This window comes from Heliconius melpomene, chromosome 13 (assembly GCF_056956725.1).
Source record: "Heliconius melpomene rosina isolate 202511_hmr_F chromosome 13, ASM5695672v1, whole genome shotgun sequence".
NCBI lineage: Eukaryota > Metazoa > Arthropoda > Insecta > Lepidoptera > Nymphalidae > Heliconius > Heliconius melpomene.
This window is the reverse complement of record NC_140401.1, coordinates 9,104,000-9,119,439: the sequence shown is the minus strand read 5'-3', so window position 1 is coordinate 9,119,439 and position 15,440 is coordinate 9,104,000. Positions and strand designations below refer to the sequence as shown.

Genomic DNA, 15,440 nt, shown 5'->3' with positions numbered 1-15,440 from the left:
AATTGCATTTTAGAGGGCTGATTATAGTATTCTATGAATAAATATTCTATCAAAAACATATTTGGCTCTCATTTTACATTTATATTTTAACGTCGTTCTCTGTCTGTCTATAATATTATTAAGTTCCCCGCTAAAAGCAGAAAAAAAGTAAGTCGTTACATGGAAACTATGATATAGTAACTATGAATGGTTAGTTTGTAATAAAAACCAATAAATAAATATTATAATTTACTATGATAAATTCTATATAAAAATCTATTTTGCAATTACGGTAGTTTGAGATTAAAAATATTTAAATATTTAAAAAAAAATCTTATTTTACTTAAATTATTTAGACACATTTTAGATTCTTTTTTTTCACCTATCGAGTTAATTTATATTTTAAAATGATAAAACAAGTATTATCGTTACATTAATATTAGGTAAAACACAATTTGTTTAATAATCATAAATTTATATCTATGCATTTCAACAATGATTATAACAACGTGTTATCAAAAACACGTAAGTGCTTTTAGCTGATAAGCACTATTTATAATTAATATTTTTGATTAGTAGTAAAGGTTTGTACCTTTTTTTCCTATATTAACTACAATGGTGTTAGCTTAGATTATGGTTTTCGGGGATTCCCCATTTCTTATATTGAAGCTGTAAATTTATCTCTAATCTAGTTCTGTCATATTGTGATTTGTATTTGGCTACCGCTTCCCACAGAGTATATTTATGAAAGTTGAAGGCATCATCTATACAGAAATTAATTTCAGTTAGTTTTTATATTTACTTTATTGTAAACATATCTAATTTTATTATATTGTACGTCCACTACTTATATGACGTGTTCTTCATTTAAATATACGTAGTAGACTCTCCAAAAGATAAATAAGGTAAGGTTACAATCGGCTCAAAAATCCTATAATCATTAAATCTTGTTGAATTTCTTAATACATCCTATATATTTTATTACTTCATGAAACGTAAAATTGTCCTACTTACATAATATATTTTTCTATATAACTTGCTTCAAAACCTTTAAATGTTAGTTTTTAGAAAACATCACAATTTAAAATATTAATTTACAATGTTAAGTTACCATATACATGCTATTTCATACATAAGTATATTTTCATATCTTATTTTATATCTTTTGTTCCCTTTTGCATTAATTTTTAGTGATCATGTCTACGAAAAAGAAAAGTAGCTTAGATGCCTATTTAAGTGAAGTATTCAAGCAGTTTATTGCATTGAAAGATGCAGATTCAAAACAATCTCAGGAAGTATTTAAGAGTGTATTTGAACAATTCAAGCTGAAAATGGGTGAACAATGCAATTATTTTGGCAAATATGCTAATCAAGTAAGAATTTAAATCATTCTTTAGTTATATTGGCTTTTGCAAGCATTTTTTTGTTGAATAAATTTCTATATTAATATTGCTATTTTAAATAACAATGTCACAATTTTATTATGATATTTAATTTATATTAATTCTGTTTATTTTTATCTGGTAAGTACTATATGATAGTATTTTTTTTTTGCAATAACAATAAAATTTTTTGCAGTGGTAAATGTAGAATAGATTGCAGATATTTTCATTTAAACTTTACCAATCTAAATATTATTCATTGTGAGACCCGGCCTTGGACTATCTAACAAAACATTTCAACTATACTAACTAATAGTTCCTAAGATCAGAGCATTCAACCAAATCAACTCTCCATCTTTATATAGTAAATCTAATAGCAGTGTAAAATCCAGAATATTATGTGATGATATATATTGTGATCACAATGAGTCTTTGTTTTATTATATTTAAATGTAGAAAAACAAATTTATTTAATAAATATGATCTAAGTATACTTATTAAAACAACAAAAATTTATATGTGGTAAGATTTTTTATATTTTTTTTTCAAATTTTTTTTATGTTTTCTTAAAAAATATTTTCATTCCTTAGTGTGCAATAACTTTAAAAATGTTAGTGATACAGTCCTACTCTCACACTAATATTATAAATATGAAAGTTTATAAGATGGATGGATGTTTGTCTATTATGCAAAAACTATTGAACAGATTTTAATTTCACTATTTTAATAATATTTAACTTACTTAATTTTCAGTAATATTGTTTATACATAAGAATAACATGTAGGATATATATTTATTTCACATAGAGTCTGGAATTGACAAGAGAGGGAAACTGAGAACTTAATGCTTCCCCTCTGTTTCACTAGAAGAAACTCCCACTGCTGAATTCTCATTAAATACTAAATATTTCACTCCCCCGAGTGGTAATTGAACCCACAACTGTGCCCCTGCGCCATGATGGCTTCATTTATTTTTTTTGTTCCTTTATCTACAAAACTAAAACCAGAATTACATTTTAAACATTCGAGGAGGAAAGAAAAAAAAGTAATAATTAGTAAATACATATGTTATTAAGATCATTTCAAATTTGTTTACAATTTAAATAGAGGAGCACGTTCAAAAGTTATTATTTATTAAGTCTGCAACCTGCATGTGCCCGGGACCTGGAATCCAATTGTGTCCCAGATAGCGGGCACTAAATCTAACTTCTCGCCCATGATAAGCACCCGCATGGTTAATCCATAGAATGCTAAGGAGTTCTTTGTATATATATTTTATAGGACATATTAGCTTGCACCTGCAACTTTGCCCACGTGGTCAAATGGTCTAAAAATTATGTATGACATAATTTAAGTGGCTGTGCTAACTTTAACTAGGTAAATAGAAACAACTTCTGTAATTCTCATATTGTCGTATTGTCTTCTTCAATTAATGGATTATCAATCACAAAAATAAAAAAATCTATTAAAATAAATAGTTCCTGAGAGTATTGCGTTCGACCAAACACTATTAATATAGATATAAGAAACTCCTTTTTTACATCAACAGATACTCTATGGTGGCAGCGTCTCCGATGGTATCAAAGTAAGTAAGTTAGATGAATTCGACATGGACATAGTGATCCGCCTGCCAATAAATTACGACGACGGTGAAAATGGGATTATTATAGAAACCGACATGCCTGGTTACGTTAAACTTAAAATTACGAAAGAATTTGATAATCTGGATAAAAAGCAGGTAATATTTTTTTATATATATAGCGTTTTTCTATTTGTTTTAATTTGCAGTGCTTTGATTGGATATATTTGATATGGATTAATTATTCAAATGTGCTGTCTTTAATCTGATAGAAGTTTTAAAAGAAATTAACTGACGTCAATGATCTTTAATTTCTGAGCAATAAGTACTTCTGTGTCCATATATTGATTATATTGGACATGCATTGAACGCTTAAATAGATAATCATCCTCGAATATTTCTTTAAGCTTTCAGTGCATCTATTTGAGCTCAGTTATTGTGCAGGAGCACAAGCTTGTGGCTGTAAGGCGACAGGTTGTTTGTGACTTCGAAATATTTCCCCGAGAGGGACTCGAGGAAATATTTAATGATTTCATTTCTTCGCTCTGGCGTCGAGGCAAAGCGCGGCATTAAATAGCGCCTCCCAACATGCAATGCCTCCAGAATTCGACGCAAATTAGGCGCTGTGCTACATGCGGAATACAGGGCTGGCAGTAAGCTCACCAATTGTTTCTTTAAATATATAAAATTGCAATTAGTTAGAATTCGATAATATCACATACATAAAGATGAAACTGATAATTCCCTTTCTTTAAAGTCGGTTAATTATAATTCTATTTCTGTCAAAAAGTTTGACAAATGTCACAAAGTTTGAGGGGATCGATATTTCTTGCACTTACACAGCATGACTACTGACCGGATTTAGATGAAACTTTACAGTACCTAAAATCAATTGATACGTTAAAAACACATAAGCTACAATTTATGTAAAGATTTTGTACATATTGTAAGTAAAATAACGTACATTTATTAGGAATGGGAAAGCCATCACAAGGTGACGAAAGACTGGCGTGATTCGGAGAAATATTTCTTACAAAATAAATTCAGGCAGTGGTTGCACGGTATAGTGCAAAAGACTATCAACGAACTGGACGGCAGAGTGACTGTGAACGGTGTCACTTACCTCTTGTCGTATAGGCCCTCGGGCCCGGCCTACACTTTACACGTACGAAACGTTGAAGGCGATGATCATTTCAATTTGGATGTCGATTTAGTTCCTGTCATTAGATTTATGCTGCCGAGATGGCCGGCTGGGTATAGGTAAGGCTTATTTTATAATCTATACTTTATTTTTACTGTTTAGAAAAATAATGGCCTTTGCATGCTACCGTTATATGTACAAATATACAAATACCGTTATATATTCAAATATATTGTCGTTCCTCTTTTTTTGTACTTATAATTTATAAATTGTGTATGCAATAAAGAATTTTATCTTTCTAATAATTATAAATATTAATACTGATTCTTATAGTGGCCTCTAAAGGCTAGTATGACGCTGATTGTGGGTTTATCATCAAATCATTACAGATACGAATTATTTTTTTGCTTTACACACCAACCTAGGTGTATCATTGGTGGTTAGGCCACGTGCGGGAAAAACCCGCATGTATATAAATACCCTACTTTCATCAGTCGGTAGCCCGTATTTGGGGAATCCCCGAACGCTATATAATGACTGAGTTAACAACCAATAAAAATGAGTCCTAATGCGATCTAAAGCATTAAGCTAAAAAAACCAGCTGCCAGCTTTATGAAATAATGAAATATTTAGAGGATAAATTGTATGGAAATAATGTCTATTGAATGTCATGCAGGATAGCTGCAAATGAGCAAACGAGCTGTTGAGTTGTTGTGTATGTTCATTCGACGATTCAAAAGTGCTTATAGTAGTCTATTTGAATAAAGAATATTTTGAATTTGAATGAAACTAAAAACTATATAATATTGAATTTCCAGACAATTACAACAGACCACCGTAGACCAGTGGTTAGTGGTTCCTAAACCTAATAAGTCTATACCAGATGGCGATCGAAAGAATCGCCTTTGGAGGCTTTCATTCCAGGATTTTGAAAAGGAAATGATAAAGGGATGCCAACAACTTAAAATTGCTATACGTTTGGTAAGTTGATATAAAAATATAAAACAACCTTGAAATAAAACTTGAAATGTAAACAAAATTAAGCAGAGCTAAATAAGCTAATGTAATCTTCTCAGGTCAAAAAGCTACGCGATTCCCTCGGCATGAAGGCAATCGCCAGTTACTATATAAAAACACTAGTACTATGGAAAGTACACAAAGTCGAGGACAAAAAATATTGGCAAAAGAAAATAAGTGTAGTTTTTAAAGATATGGTCGAAGATTTACATAAAGCTGTTGCTGAAAAGAACATTCCGTATTTTTGGAATGAAAGCAACAATTTAATTGACGGAGTTAAACCAACCGTGCTACAGGAATATGCTAAGAAATTAAAAGCGGTTCTTAACGCCATTGAAGTGAATGATGTAGAACAAGTGGCTTTTTCTCTTCTAAACGCTGATGAAATGAAGGAATTTAAAAATTCAGAATTTTATAAAACCCAAGAAGTGCTATCAAGTTCTAAAATATGTTCGAGTCCGAGTCCTAATATTAAGATAGTAAATCCAATGACCGAAGTTAGTACAAGTAAAGTTGTTAATAAAACTAATGAAGATGTACTCTTGAAGTATATAAAGGATTTATATTCGAAAATAGACCGTTTAACAGTCGAAGTGAGTGAAAATAGAGAGGAAATAAAAAAATTGAGACAAGAACTACGTGATAAACGCGAATCGGATTCAGATATAGTATCTAATACTGTACAATGTAATGAACCGATTCAAGTTGAAATCGATAATGAATCTAATGATTTGTTGTTATTTTAAACAATAAATTTAATATTTTTTTGTTATTAATATAACAAAAAAAATTTAGTCTAATAAGACTGACAGTAAAAATAAGTTAAAATAGAGAGGAAATAAGAAATTGAGGGAAGAACTACGTAATAAACGTGAATTTGATTCAGATATAGTATGTGGTACTGTACAAAGTAATGAATCGATTCATATTAAAATCGATAACTGTAAATGCTGTGATATTGACCGTGTGACTGCATATGCGGCGGTTGAAGGTTCGATTCCCACTTGGGGGAATAAATTATTTAACATTTTTATTTCCTTTGTCTAGTGAGAAGACCAAGTCTAGAAGGACCCCAAAAATTGGGCGACAGCAGTAGACAGAGTGTGTTAACACTAGGTTCTCTCTGCCTCTCCGGCTTTGTACTAAAAAAGTGATAATGAAGTAGTGACGTGTAAAACTATATAAAAGTTTTATTACTTTGACAAAATATGTTATATTTTTTTTTGAAGAAAAACCAATATATTTGTGCTTATTATAGGCTCTCTTAGAACTAAGTAGATACTGAATATATATTTTTTTGTATTATTCATATAAAGATTATTTTTATTAGATTTACATAGTTTTAAGTGACATAATTTTTACATATTAACACAATTTTCACCATTATAAATAAAGTGAAATTTTAACTTAGACCAGTAAAATACCATGAACTATTTTGAAATACTTTTAATATGTTATATAATACTTTTATTATTAAGTAATAATTATATCAATTTTGTAGCCATCTTTTAAAATAAATAAATTGTGTAAGTATATATATATATATAGGACTTTGTTTACCCGCAAACACGTTTACCCGACAAACTGAATATTTGATGCATTCTCGGATTTTATTAATATAAATGCACATCCCTTCGTTATAAAAAAATGTACTTAAAACAAATAATTAATCTTCTCCAAAGTAATCTTGTATACCTATTTTTTTAGTAAAATACCTACCTAAATACCACTATAATACCATTTTTGATTGCCTCACTGTCCCTTAAAAACAAGTTTAAGTTTGTTAAAGATAACAATTTCCAGTAGTTGCCAATCTCTACTTAAAAATAAATTAAACATCTATAAGATCCTGTAAAATTTTCTAACTACTATCCAGACAGGCTAGATAGGATACGACGAAGTAGAGATTTTACATCATCCAACTTGGACTGTGAAATATGTTTTCTTTCTGGCCACCTTTTTCAGCTCTCACCTTTACTCATAGGACCTGAAGAGGGTCGCTCTTTGTACATCTTTGTGTTTTGCCGAGATCAACTACGTGACTACAATGAGGTTCCTTAACCTCACGAAGTTGATCGCGGCAAAACACGAAGGTTTATCTGCTTATTACTTTTTTCTTCTGTACTCGCAGAATACGATCCTAAAGTTTTTTTCTGCTAGTTACGCCCAAACAATGCTTTTTTTGACACCTGCTGAGGCGTTTATTGCCGGTCAAAAGTTTATTTTTAAAATTTTGATTATTATAAATTTGCCAAGATCAATAATCTGCCTTAATATATTTCGGATATATTAATAGCTTAAGTTTAATAAGAAAAAAATATATGAACAAAACATTGATTATCTGATTTGCGATTATTCGTTCAACCTCAACGTCGGCCTAACAAATTTAGACATGTCGTTTGATTCACCCCTGATTATTCAGGCTCTAGGAGTGACTGTAGAATCCCAAAGTTTGCTGTGTGCATTGTTTTGTTTCCTCAGTTTACTTACGATAACTTACTAATGGCGTAGCGAACTTAACTCGCGCCCGGGGCAAAATATTTTTACAGCGCCCCCCAGGCGAACACAATATAATTCTACTTAATTATATTTCTCTATATTTTCTAATTTATTGATGATATTCTCTTTTTTTTTTAACTTCACGCTATATTCCGTATTTGAGCCCAACGTGATGCAGTGTCAAGGCATGTGACTGTAAACGTGACGATTATGGATTCGATTCCCACTTAATTTGGAGAAACAATAAATAGTTCCATTTTTCGATCTGATAAAAAGCGTGGAGTTGATTTCCATCACTCAACGTGCTGTTTCTTAAAAATCAGGTAGTGTGTGGGAATGAAAAACAGTACTAGGTTATTTCTGCCTATCCTCCTGTGCGGGAATAAGCGTGAAAAGGAACATGAAATCCTGCAATGCAATGAAGTAAGTAAAAAAAACAATAAAAACACAAGTGTTTGAACATAATTTAATATTTTCTTTCACCACTATACTGATTTGTGTCTCATAGAAAAAAGAATATATTACAGCCATGTGACTAACCCACATATACAAAACGATATATTTATCCTAAATAACAAAATATAAAATAAAAGTAATACAAACTTCGATTAAATGAATTTACATTAAGCAGTTAGTCATTATTAAAAATATTGTAGCTTTCATTCCTTTTTTTTTTTCGAGAAACAATTCTTATCCATTTTTTCGCGTTAACTTACTTACAAACGAAGTCACGTAAGCACTAAAGTATTTCTTTGAAAAGTGTCAGAAACTCGTGTATTTCATTAATTTTCTATTTAACTTTAATGGTACCTATTTTAGTAATATTTGGACAATTTATTTAGCTATTTAAGATATCTATATCGTGTATTGTGAAGTATAGTTTTTTAATATTACTATATCTAAATAATAACAAATTTTAAATTTGAAGCACTAGCGCACGGCGACATGAGTGAAGTGACATTTTACAAAACAGATTAAACGTCGGCTTGAGAGTGTAAATTCACTAAATTAGTTTTTTATTTTTATGTACTCGTACATTTTTATTGAAATCGAAAGTGGAAAATAGAGAAGAAATACAAATTCGAGCTTTATTTTATTTCATATAATAGAGAAATACATAAAATTTTTGAAATTGTAAAAACTTTTTGATAATATAGACTGATAGTTTTTTTAAAACATTATGTGTTTCTCCTAAACATTTGCTTAATAGGTTGTTAGCAGGTTTAAACTCTAAGCCGACAATATTGAAAATAAATATATCCAACGACTATTGGAAATAAAATCTTGGGATATTTTCAATCTGTTTCCTAACATTTTATTTAATAGTAAAAAAATATTTAGTGTTGAATTTTTTCAATGACTGATAAACTCTACACTCTTTCAAATTTCCAATGTTTTAAATTGCTTTCAACTTTTTTTTCGGAACATAATTCTTGTCAAAAATGTATTGTTTTACCGCGTAAACCCACAGATTACTGAAAATCATCTGTGCATAGATTAATTATATTTCTATTAACAATCGAGTGTAGAGTGAATTGACCTTATGTGCAAAAAGCAATATATTTAATATATATTTAAAAAAAAAACCTAGTGACTGGAAAATTCGTCGTGTGAGTCTAATATTATACTCGGAGATCTGAGAGAAGAACAAAAGTACTTTTTAAATAGAATATTAGAGATTTTTTAAATTCTACAAAGATATACTACAATTATTTGGTAGAATGTGTGAATTTCATTATGAAAACAGCATTTTGCCTATTATTACTTCTGCATACTTAGAGTACAAATAAAGAAAGTACATTATTTCTTCTTTCACTCTAGTTCTCCGCGATTTAACTGACTTCTTAAAATATATTAATAAATACGACCTAACTGATAAATAACAAAATTTTATTGTTCTTTTTTAATATATACAGCTATTATAGAGCAAACATTAGTCTCACACTATATTATTTAACTTATTATTTAGCTAACAGTATGAGATAATTATATTAATAATGTATATACGCTAATTATAAGAATCCAAACACTAATAGTAAATACAAATCCTTACGCGGCTGATAGAATTATCTATCTGATATATGGGTACGGTAGTACTATGTTCACGATATATAAAAAAAACAATTTAAATACATATTATATTATAAATATCGCCGTCGTTAAAACAGTATTTTCAGTTAACTGACGTCACTATCAAGGCAGTTTTTACTGCCTTCTGTAAAAAACGTATTTTTGCAGTTAGAACGCCGACGATATAAAAAAACATTAGGCATGAAAGATTTAAAAATTTGTGAATATTTGATAATAAATATGTGAACACAGTTAATACCAAACTAAATATTTACTAGGAGCCGCATCAATCGCCTCATATCATTTTTTTTATGTGGCAATACCTTGCGTTCATATACAATATATAATATGCGCTCAACAAACTTGGCACGAATAAAATCGCCAAACAATGAATACAAAATAATGCCTCAAAATTTAGAGAGTTTGTAAACTCAAACTTATTTAAATTTAATAATTTTCGACGAAAAATAACGAAATTCAACTCGTGTTTTATTATTCTTTGATCATGGCGTTCCGAATCCGCCAACTGGGCACTAATCACTTCTCCAATGTCACGTTGAAGGGAGAACAGACGAAGGCAAGTTGTACAAGATTTGTTGTAAAAAGAGGTATTGTTACACAATATGAGGAGTCATGTTAAAAAGAGATCCAATTAAAAACTGCCTACACTGTAACCAATAATGTAGTCCTAGTCATCACCATGTAATGGGCGTATAGACTAATTTTAAAGGATAGGGGAGGGGGAGTCGTTATTGGTTTGGTTTAGCCTGTAGGTGGCCTAATAAACTTTAACAATACGAAAAATGCACATAAAAAAGTGTAATTTAGTAACAAAAAATCTTAAATATTTGTTAGCAAAATTTCCCCTCTCCTTTCCAAGCCCATGCGAATAGTTATATACAGATATTTTTAAATTTTTTAAGAAAATTACAACATTTTTCATTTTTTAAAAATGAGATACGGAGAAATAGTACACTAACACGTGTGTCAACCAAACCAAACGTCAGCGAAATCCACTCCCATCGAACTACACTTTAGCATTGACAGCTTTCATTTAGCATTAAACGTCATTTGACATTTAAATGTCAACATGACGCTCGCTATTAAAAATTCTTAGATAATAAGAATATAAGATAATTCTTAGATGATAATAAAAATGATTAGTTTGCGCATATTTAAAATTCGATTTGAGCTGGCAGGCATTTAATTTAATTGAAATATGATATCCAATATGTAATTCGATGGGAATATTACCATCGAAACCTCGAAAAAGTATTATTTTATTTGGCCTATGAATCATACAGAAAATAAAACAATTTCCATTCAGATCAATATTTTAATTGAATAAGATGTTTTCTCATAATTCCTGCAAATTTTGAACAAATAGTATCCGACTATAATCAAGATATTATAACACATGTGCAGAATTAAAATGGATATTGCTGTATTTTTATATGATTTCTTTATTAGTTATTTCGACGGTATAAATTTTTAATTATGCATGATAACATTCGCATGACATTCCCACAGACGATGAGGCGTATATTAAATAGAATGAGTGAGAATTACAATTTCTTTATATTAACTTACAGTCGTCAGTGAAAGAGGCGTAACTCCAATAAAAAACCAATTAAAAGCTTTACAAAAAAAAAAATATTTTTATTTGTTTTTTTTTTGTAAACTTCGGACTTCTTGCACTGACCACTCCATTTTATAAATCTATCAAACAGATATATCTAGCTACCGATACTCGGGGAATGCAGAACTATATTTTTAAGTATTATTTTAGTTTACTTTTTTTAACGAATTATATTAAAGTTAAAAATAAGTCTGATATTATTGTTCCGAATGACCGCCATTTTAGGCCCGATGTGATGAAACACATATACAATAAGAAAATATTTTTTTTAAATGTTAAATACATAATGTATTTACATTAAAAAAATATATTTTTTTAAAATAAAATTCATACTTTTTACAATTTTCTCTTCCATTTCAGTATATTTTTTTTAATATTTCTTGTGTTTCATCCACATGAATTCTAAATAATAAAAAAAAAATAAAAAGTACGCCGTTTTTTATTTTATTATACTCGTAATATCTCAAAACTATTTTCAACATAAAGTAATAATTCAAATTTATTTTAATTAAAAAAAAAAGAAAAACAAATAGGCAATAGTGTGCTATCGAGCCTAATGATATTCTGCCATTGATTGTTTTACTATTTTTATATTGTTATAAGCATTACCTGAGTGTATTAGTTTTTTCTTAGCGAGCACTACCTGACTTACTATGGGAGATGAGCCATTGTAGAGTTATGTCGATATTGTCCTTCTCTTTACAGGAAATCGAATAGCAACATATTTCACGGTCTTGAATTGCTGAAAGGTTCCTAGAAATATAGAAAAAAGCGGTTGGTTGGTTGGAAATGGTAAATATTAAATTAACACAAATATATTTGGTATTGCTTCTAAATGTAAACGCAACCGTTGTGGGTTTGATACTTACTCAAGGAAAGAGTTCTTGTTTTATCACTTTGGTAAGAAGTCAAAGTGCTGCAATAAATTCCGCCATTCAACATGCAATGTATCGAAAATTGGGTTCTTGGGATATACTATTTTGTTTAAATAGACCAGTGAAGACACTTATATTTACTAAAAATATAGATTTCTAAATAACTGTAAAAATTGCACTATTTTTATTTACTTACTACAAATCTCGAATCATATTACTAATAATCTCAATAATAAAATAAAGATAATGAGTGCCTTTGTTTGTGTATTATGTATGTATACTCGCTTCATTAGGTGCTCTCATGTATTTGTTTGTTTATGTTAATAAGATTGCTCAGTTTTCATTTGTTTTTTCAAAATTATTGTGTGTGCATCCGTGTATATGTCTGCGGCGTATAAGTGTGTTCTGTGTGTTTGTGTGTGTGAACATACATGCGCTCGATGAGACCGTGCTCGTCCAGCGCGTGCGGCAGGTCACGCTTATTGCCCAGCACCAGTACGGGAATGCCGGTCAGCTGCTGCTTCTCCAGCAGGTTGTGGAGTTCATTACGGGATGCCTCTATCTTGTCGGGGTCAGCCGCATCCACCATGTACCTGAATATTTTTTTTATAAATTAAGACCAGACAAACGAGCGAACAGGTCACCTTATTTTAAGAAATTACCACTGCCCATGAAAATGTATGCTATTAAAATAATATATACAAATCTACTTACACAATCGCATTGACACCCCTACAATACCTCTCCCACATGGAACGGAACCGGGGCTGACCACCTATATCCCACACCTATGAAAATATACAGAAAAAAGTATGTTACACTGCAGTTGCTGAGTGCAAGTGCAGTGCAACAGTTTTTTATAATATTATTTAATATTTATGTATAAGTTAGGAAAATGGCGAATGGAATGTCTTAACGCTAGATTCCCTGCGGACTGCTGATGTATTATTAAAGTTAATATACAAATCAATGAATTACTATAAAATAAAAATCACCATACTAAGCACTATGTCTACAAAAAAATATTATGATAATTAAGTAATTGATAACATAAAGTAGAAACAATATTGTGAGAAATCGAAATAAAAAGTATTTAAAAAAATCTAAACAAGAAAAAGAAAATGACAATATAAAAAAAAAGTTTTACATATTTTTAAAGTGTTATTCTACACTATTAGGCATTTTTATAGATCTTTTAAAAGGGTATCAAAATATATATACTCACTTTGATAGTAACATTTCCTTTGGTAATTTTACGCATATTAAAACCAACAGTTGGGATCATATCTTCACTGAATTGGCCAGACTGAAATTAAAAAGATTAAATTTACATCTTTTCTTTAATTTACTTGTATTTTGCGTATAGCAGGGTAGCCAGGGTGAGCATTGTGTGTCTAGTATAAGAATGTGACAACATGGCTTGGTGCAAGAGCATAGAAATAAAATATTAGTAAATAATAATTAATTCTCCAGAGTAGGAATCGACCCATAAATCAACCTAAACCTGTCATGACAGGTTTAGGTTGTTTTAAGTTGATTAGACATGTCATGTCACATATTTTTGCCCCTGCGCCACAATTGGCCTGATATCTTTACAGTTTTTCTTATTAGACTATTAAAAATATAGTTGCTTACTTAACAATTGAATAAAGCTTTAGTTTAATTAACATTCTAATAAGAAAAAATTATAATATTAAAATTATAAACCTTTAAGCTTTTATTTTACTTTCTTTATATAATTTGTAAATTTGATATAAATTATTGAGTCAAAAAAATATATATTGAAGTATTTGAAGCCTATTGTATTATAATAACATATTTTTTAATTTAAATAGATAAACTATATTACCCATATGCATTTTGGTATTAAGAAATACATGTTAGTAAATCCAATGTTTTGGACACTATTTTTGAACTACATACTTATATCCATGGACTACTGTAAGTGATTTATTTAGTAAAAATCGTTTAATTTAAAATAATGTAAAAAATCAATGAAAACATATTTATATTCATGTTCACACATTCACCTAATTAAACTTTTAATTGTAAATGTTTTAATTTGCTTTTTATATACCTCTAAAGGTTAGATTGTTAAAACAATAGACAAACCAATGAGTCATAAAAAACTACAATATAAAGCTATCATATAAAGATGTTTTTTTGTACATCGTAATGAAATACTTCACATAAAATAAGAGAAGATAAAATCATTAGCAATGTTAAATTAAGAATACAGGCAAAAAGAACATTGAATGAAATATTTTATGCTTGTATTAATCACTTGACAAGACATTTTAAAAATTATTTGTTGGAATATTTGTAAAACAAAGGAAATATATAAGTGTATAAGATAATAAAAACTAAGCACTTACGTGAATAGACAAAAACAGTCCCCTTAGTCATAATTTTAATGATACATAAAAAAAAATATCCTATCCCATGATGTGTTTCAGTCATTTATTTTTCATAAGTTTTATCAAATATTGATAAAAACATACAAGTGCAATGTTTTAGTATACAATGATTGTTTTGTGATAATACATACGGCAATGACGTTAACAAAAGTTGTTTTCCCTGAATACTGTAGGCCGACCAATGTCAGCTCCATCTCCTCCTTCCAGAACAGGCTTTTAATCCAATCAAGAATACGATTGATCAAAGCCAACATTTTTGTAAATTATTCTCGGTATTTTATCAGAAAAATTAAAATTTAATACGCCTTTTACGAAATATCGCTGGTCCTAATAGTTTGACAGTCACCGGATACGTTTAGTAATCACATGTAATGTATTGTTAATTTGTCACTGTAGTCTCAAATAAAAGATTAAACTTAAATAATATATTGTAAATTATATTACTGTACAATAATATAGATTTTATAATTTTAAAATTAATGAAATTAACTTATGTAGTGTGTTATATTTTTATTTCTTGCTTAAAAAATATTTTTGAACGAAATTTGATAATGTTGCTATTAAATATCAACCCGGCGAAATCTTGTCATATATAAAAATGTTTTACTTGTAGTTCTTAATGCTCTAAAATTATTATAACAAATATACAATTAATAAAATTAAAATCAAATCAGTATTATGATTCAGATCTTCATAAAGCCGGCTGTCACACATGTGTGTACGTTCGGTACACCATAATAAGAGAACCATGCTATACGTGTGTGTACAAGGGCCTGACTGTAAATACTACGGTTATATGCATTCTCCTACTGTGTAACATGATCTATTTTGTACAACCTCCT

The 15,440-nt window shown here is 29.4% G+C and overlaps 2 protein-coding genes across 4 annotated transcripts; one reads left to right on the top strand and one right to left on the bottom strand.

Annotated features, from left to right (window-relative positions):
* The first annotated feature begins 440 nt into the window (after positions 1-440).
* On the top strand, positions 441-6,639 carry LOC146532871 (cyclic GMP-AMP synthase-like receptor). Of its 3 annotated transcripts, none has more exons than XM_085196499.1 (6): positions 441-563; positions 1,171-1,352; positions 2,911-3,099; positions 3,914-4,200; positions 4,900-5,062; positions 5,158-6,639. In XM_085196499.1, exons 2-6 carry the CDS (start codon positions 1,176-1,178, stop codon positions 5,842-5,844), a joined length of 1,503 nt encoding a protein of 500 aa, XP_085052625.1. In that variant the 5' UTR covers positions 441-563; positions 1,171-1,175; the 3' UTR covers positions 5,845-6,639. The 3 variants fall into 3 exon arrangements, with proteins under 3 accessions (XP_085052625.1, XP_085052623.1, XP_085052626.1); XM_085196497.1 differs by lacking the exon at positions 441-563 and adding an exon at positions 604-884; XM_085196500.1 differs by lacking the exons at positions 441-563; positions 1,171-1,352 and adding an exon at positions 2,008-2,738.
* Positions 6,640-8,049: 1,410 nt separating this feature from the next.
* Positions 8,050-14,951, bottom strand: Arl8 (ADP-ribosylation factor-like protein 8). Its single transcript, XM_085196504.1, has 5 exons — positions 14,730-14,951; positions 13,407-13,487; positions 12,896-12,969; positions 12,613-12,774; positions 8,050-12,059 (listed from the first exon to the last, which is right to left on the bottom strand). The coding sequence occupies exons 1-5, from the start codon at positions 14,850-14,852 to the stop codon at positions 11,936-11,938; spliced, it is 564 nt and encodes a 187-aa protein (XP_085052630.1). The 5' UTR covers positions 14,853-14,951; the 3' UTR covers positions 8,050-11,935.
* Positions 14,952-15,440: the final 489 nt, after the last annotated feature.

What these genes read in the sequence shown, in the direction of transcription:
- LOC146532871 (XM_085196499.1), top strand. Translation starts at nt 1,176, where the DNA reads ATGTCTACGAAAAAGAAAAGTAGCTTAGATGCCTATTTAAGTGAAGTA. An exon ending in ATAATCTGGATAAAAAGCAG is followed by an intron (nt 3,100 to 3,913) that starts GTAATATTTTTT and finishes TACATTTATTAG; the next exon opens with GAATGGGAAAGCCATCACAA. An exon ending in AGATGGCCGGCTGGGTATAG is followed by an intron (nt 4,201 to 4,899) that starts GTAAGGCTTATT and finishes TTGAATTTCCAG; the next exon opens with ACAATTACAACAGACCACCG.
- Arl8 (XM_085196504.1), bottom strand. Translation starts at nt 14,852, where the DNA reads ATGTTGGCTTTGATCAATCGTATTCTTGATTGGATTAAAAGCCTGTTC. An exon ending in AGGGGTGTCAATGCGATTGT is followed by an intron (nt 12,775 to 12,895) that starts GTAAGTAGATTT and finishes AAAAATATTCAG; the next exon opens with GTACATGGTGGATGCGGCTG. An exon ending in CACGGTCTCATCGAGCGCAT is followed by an intron (nt 12,060 to 12,612) that starts GTATGTTCACAC and finishes CTATATTTCTAG; the next exon opens with GAACCTTTCAGCAATTCAAG.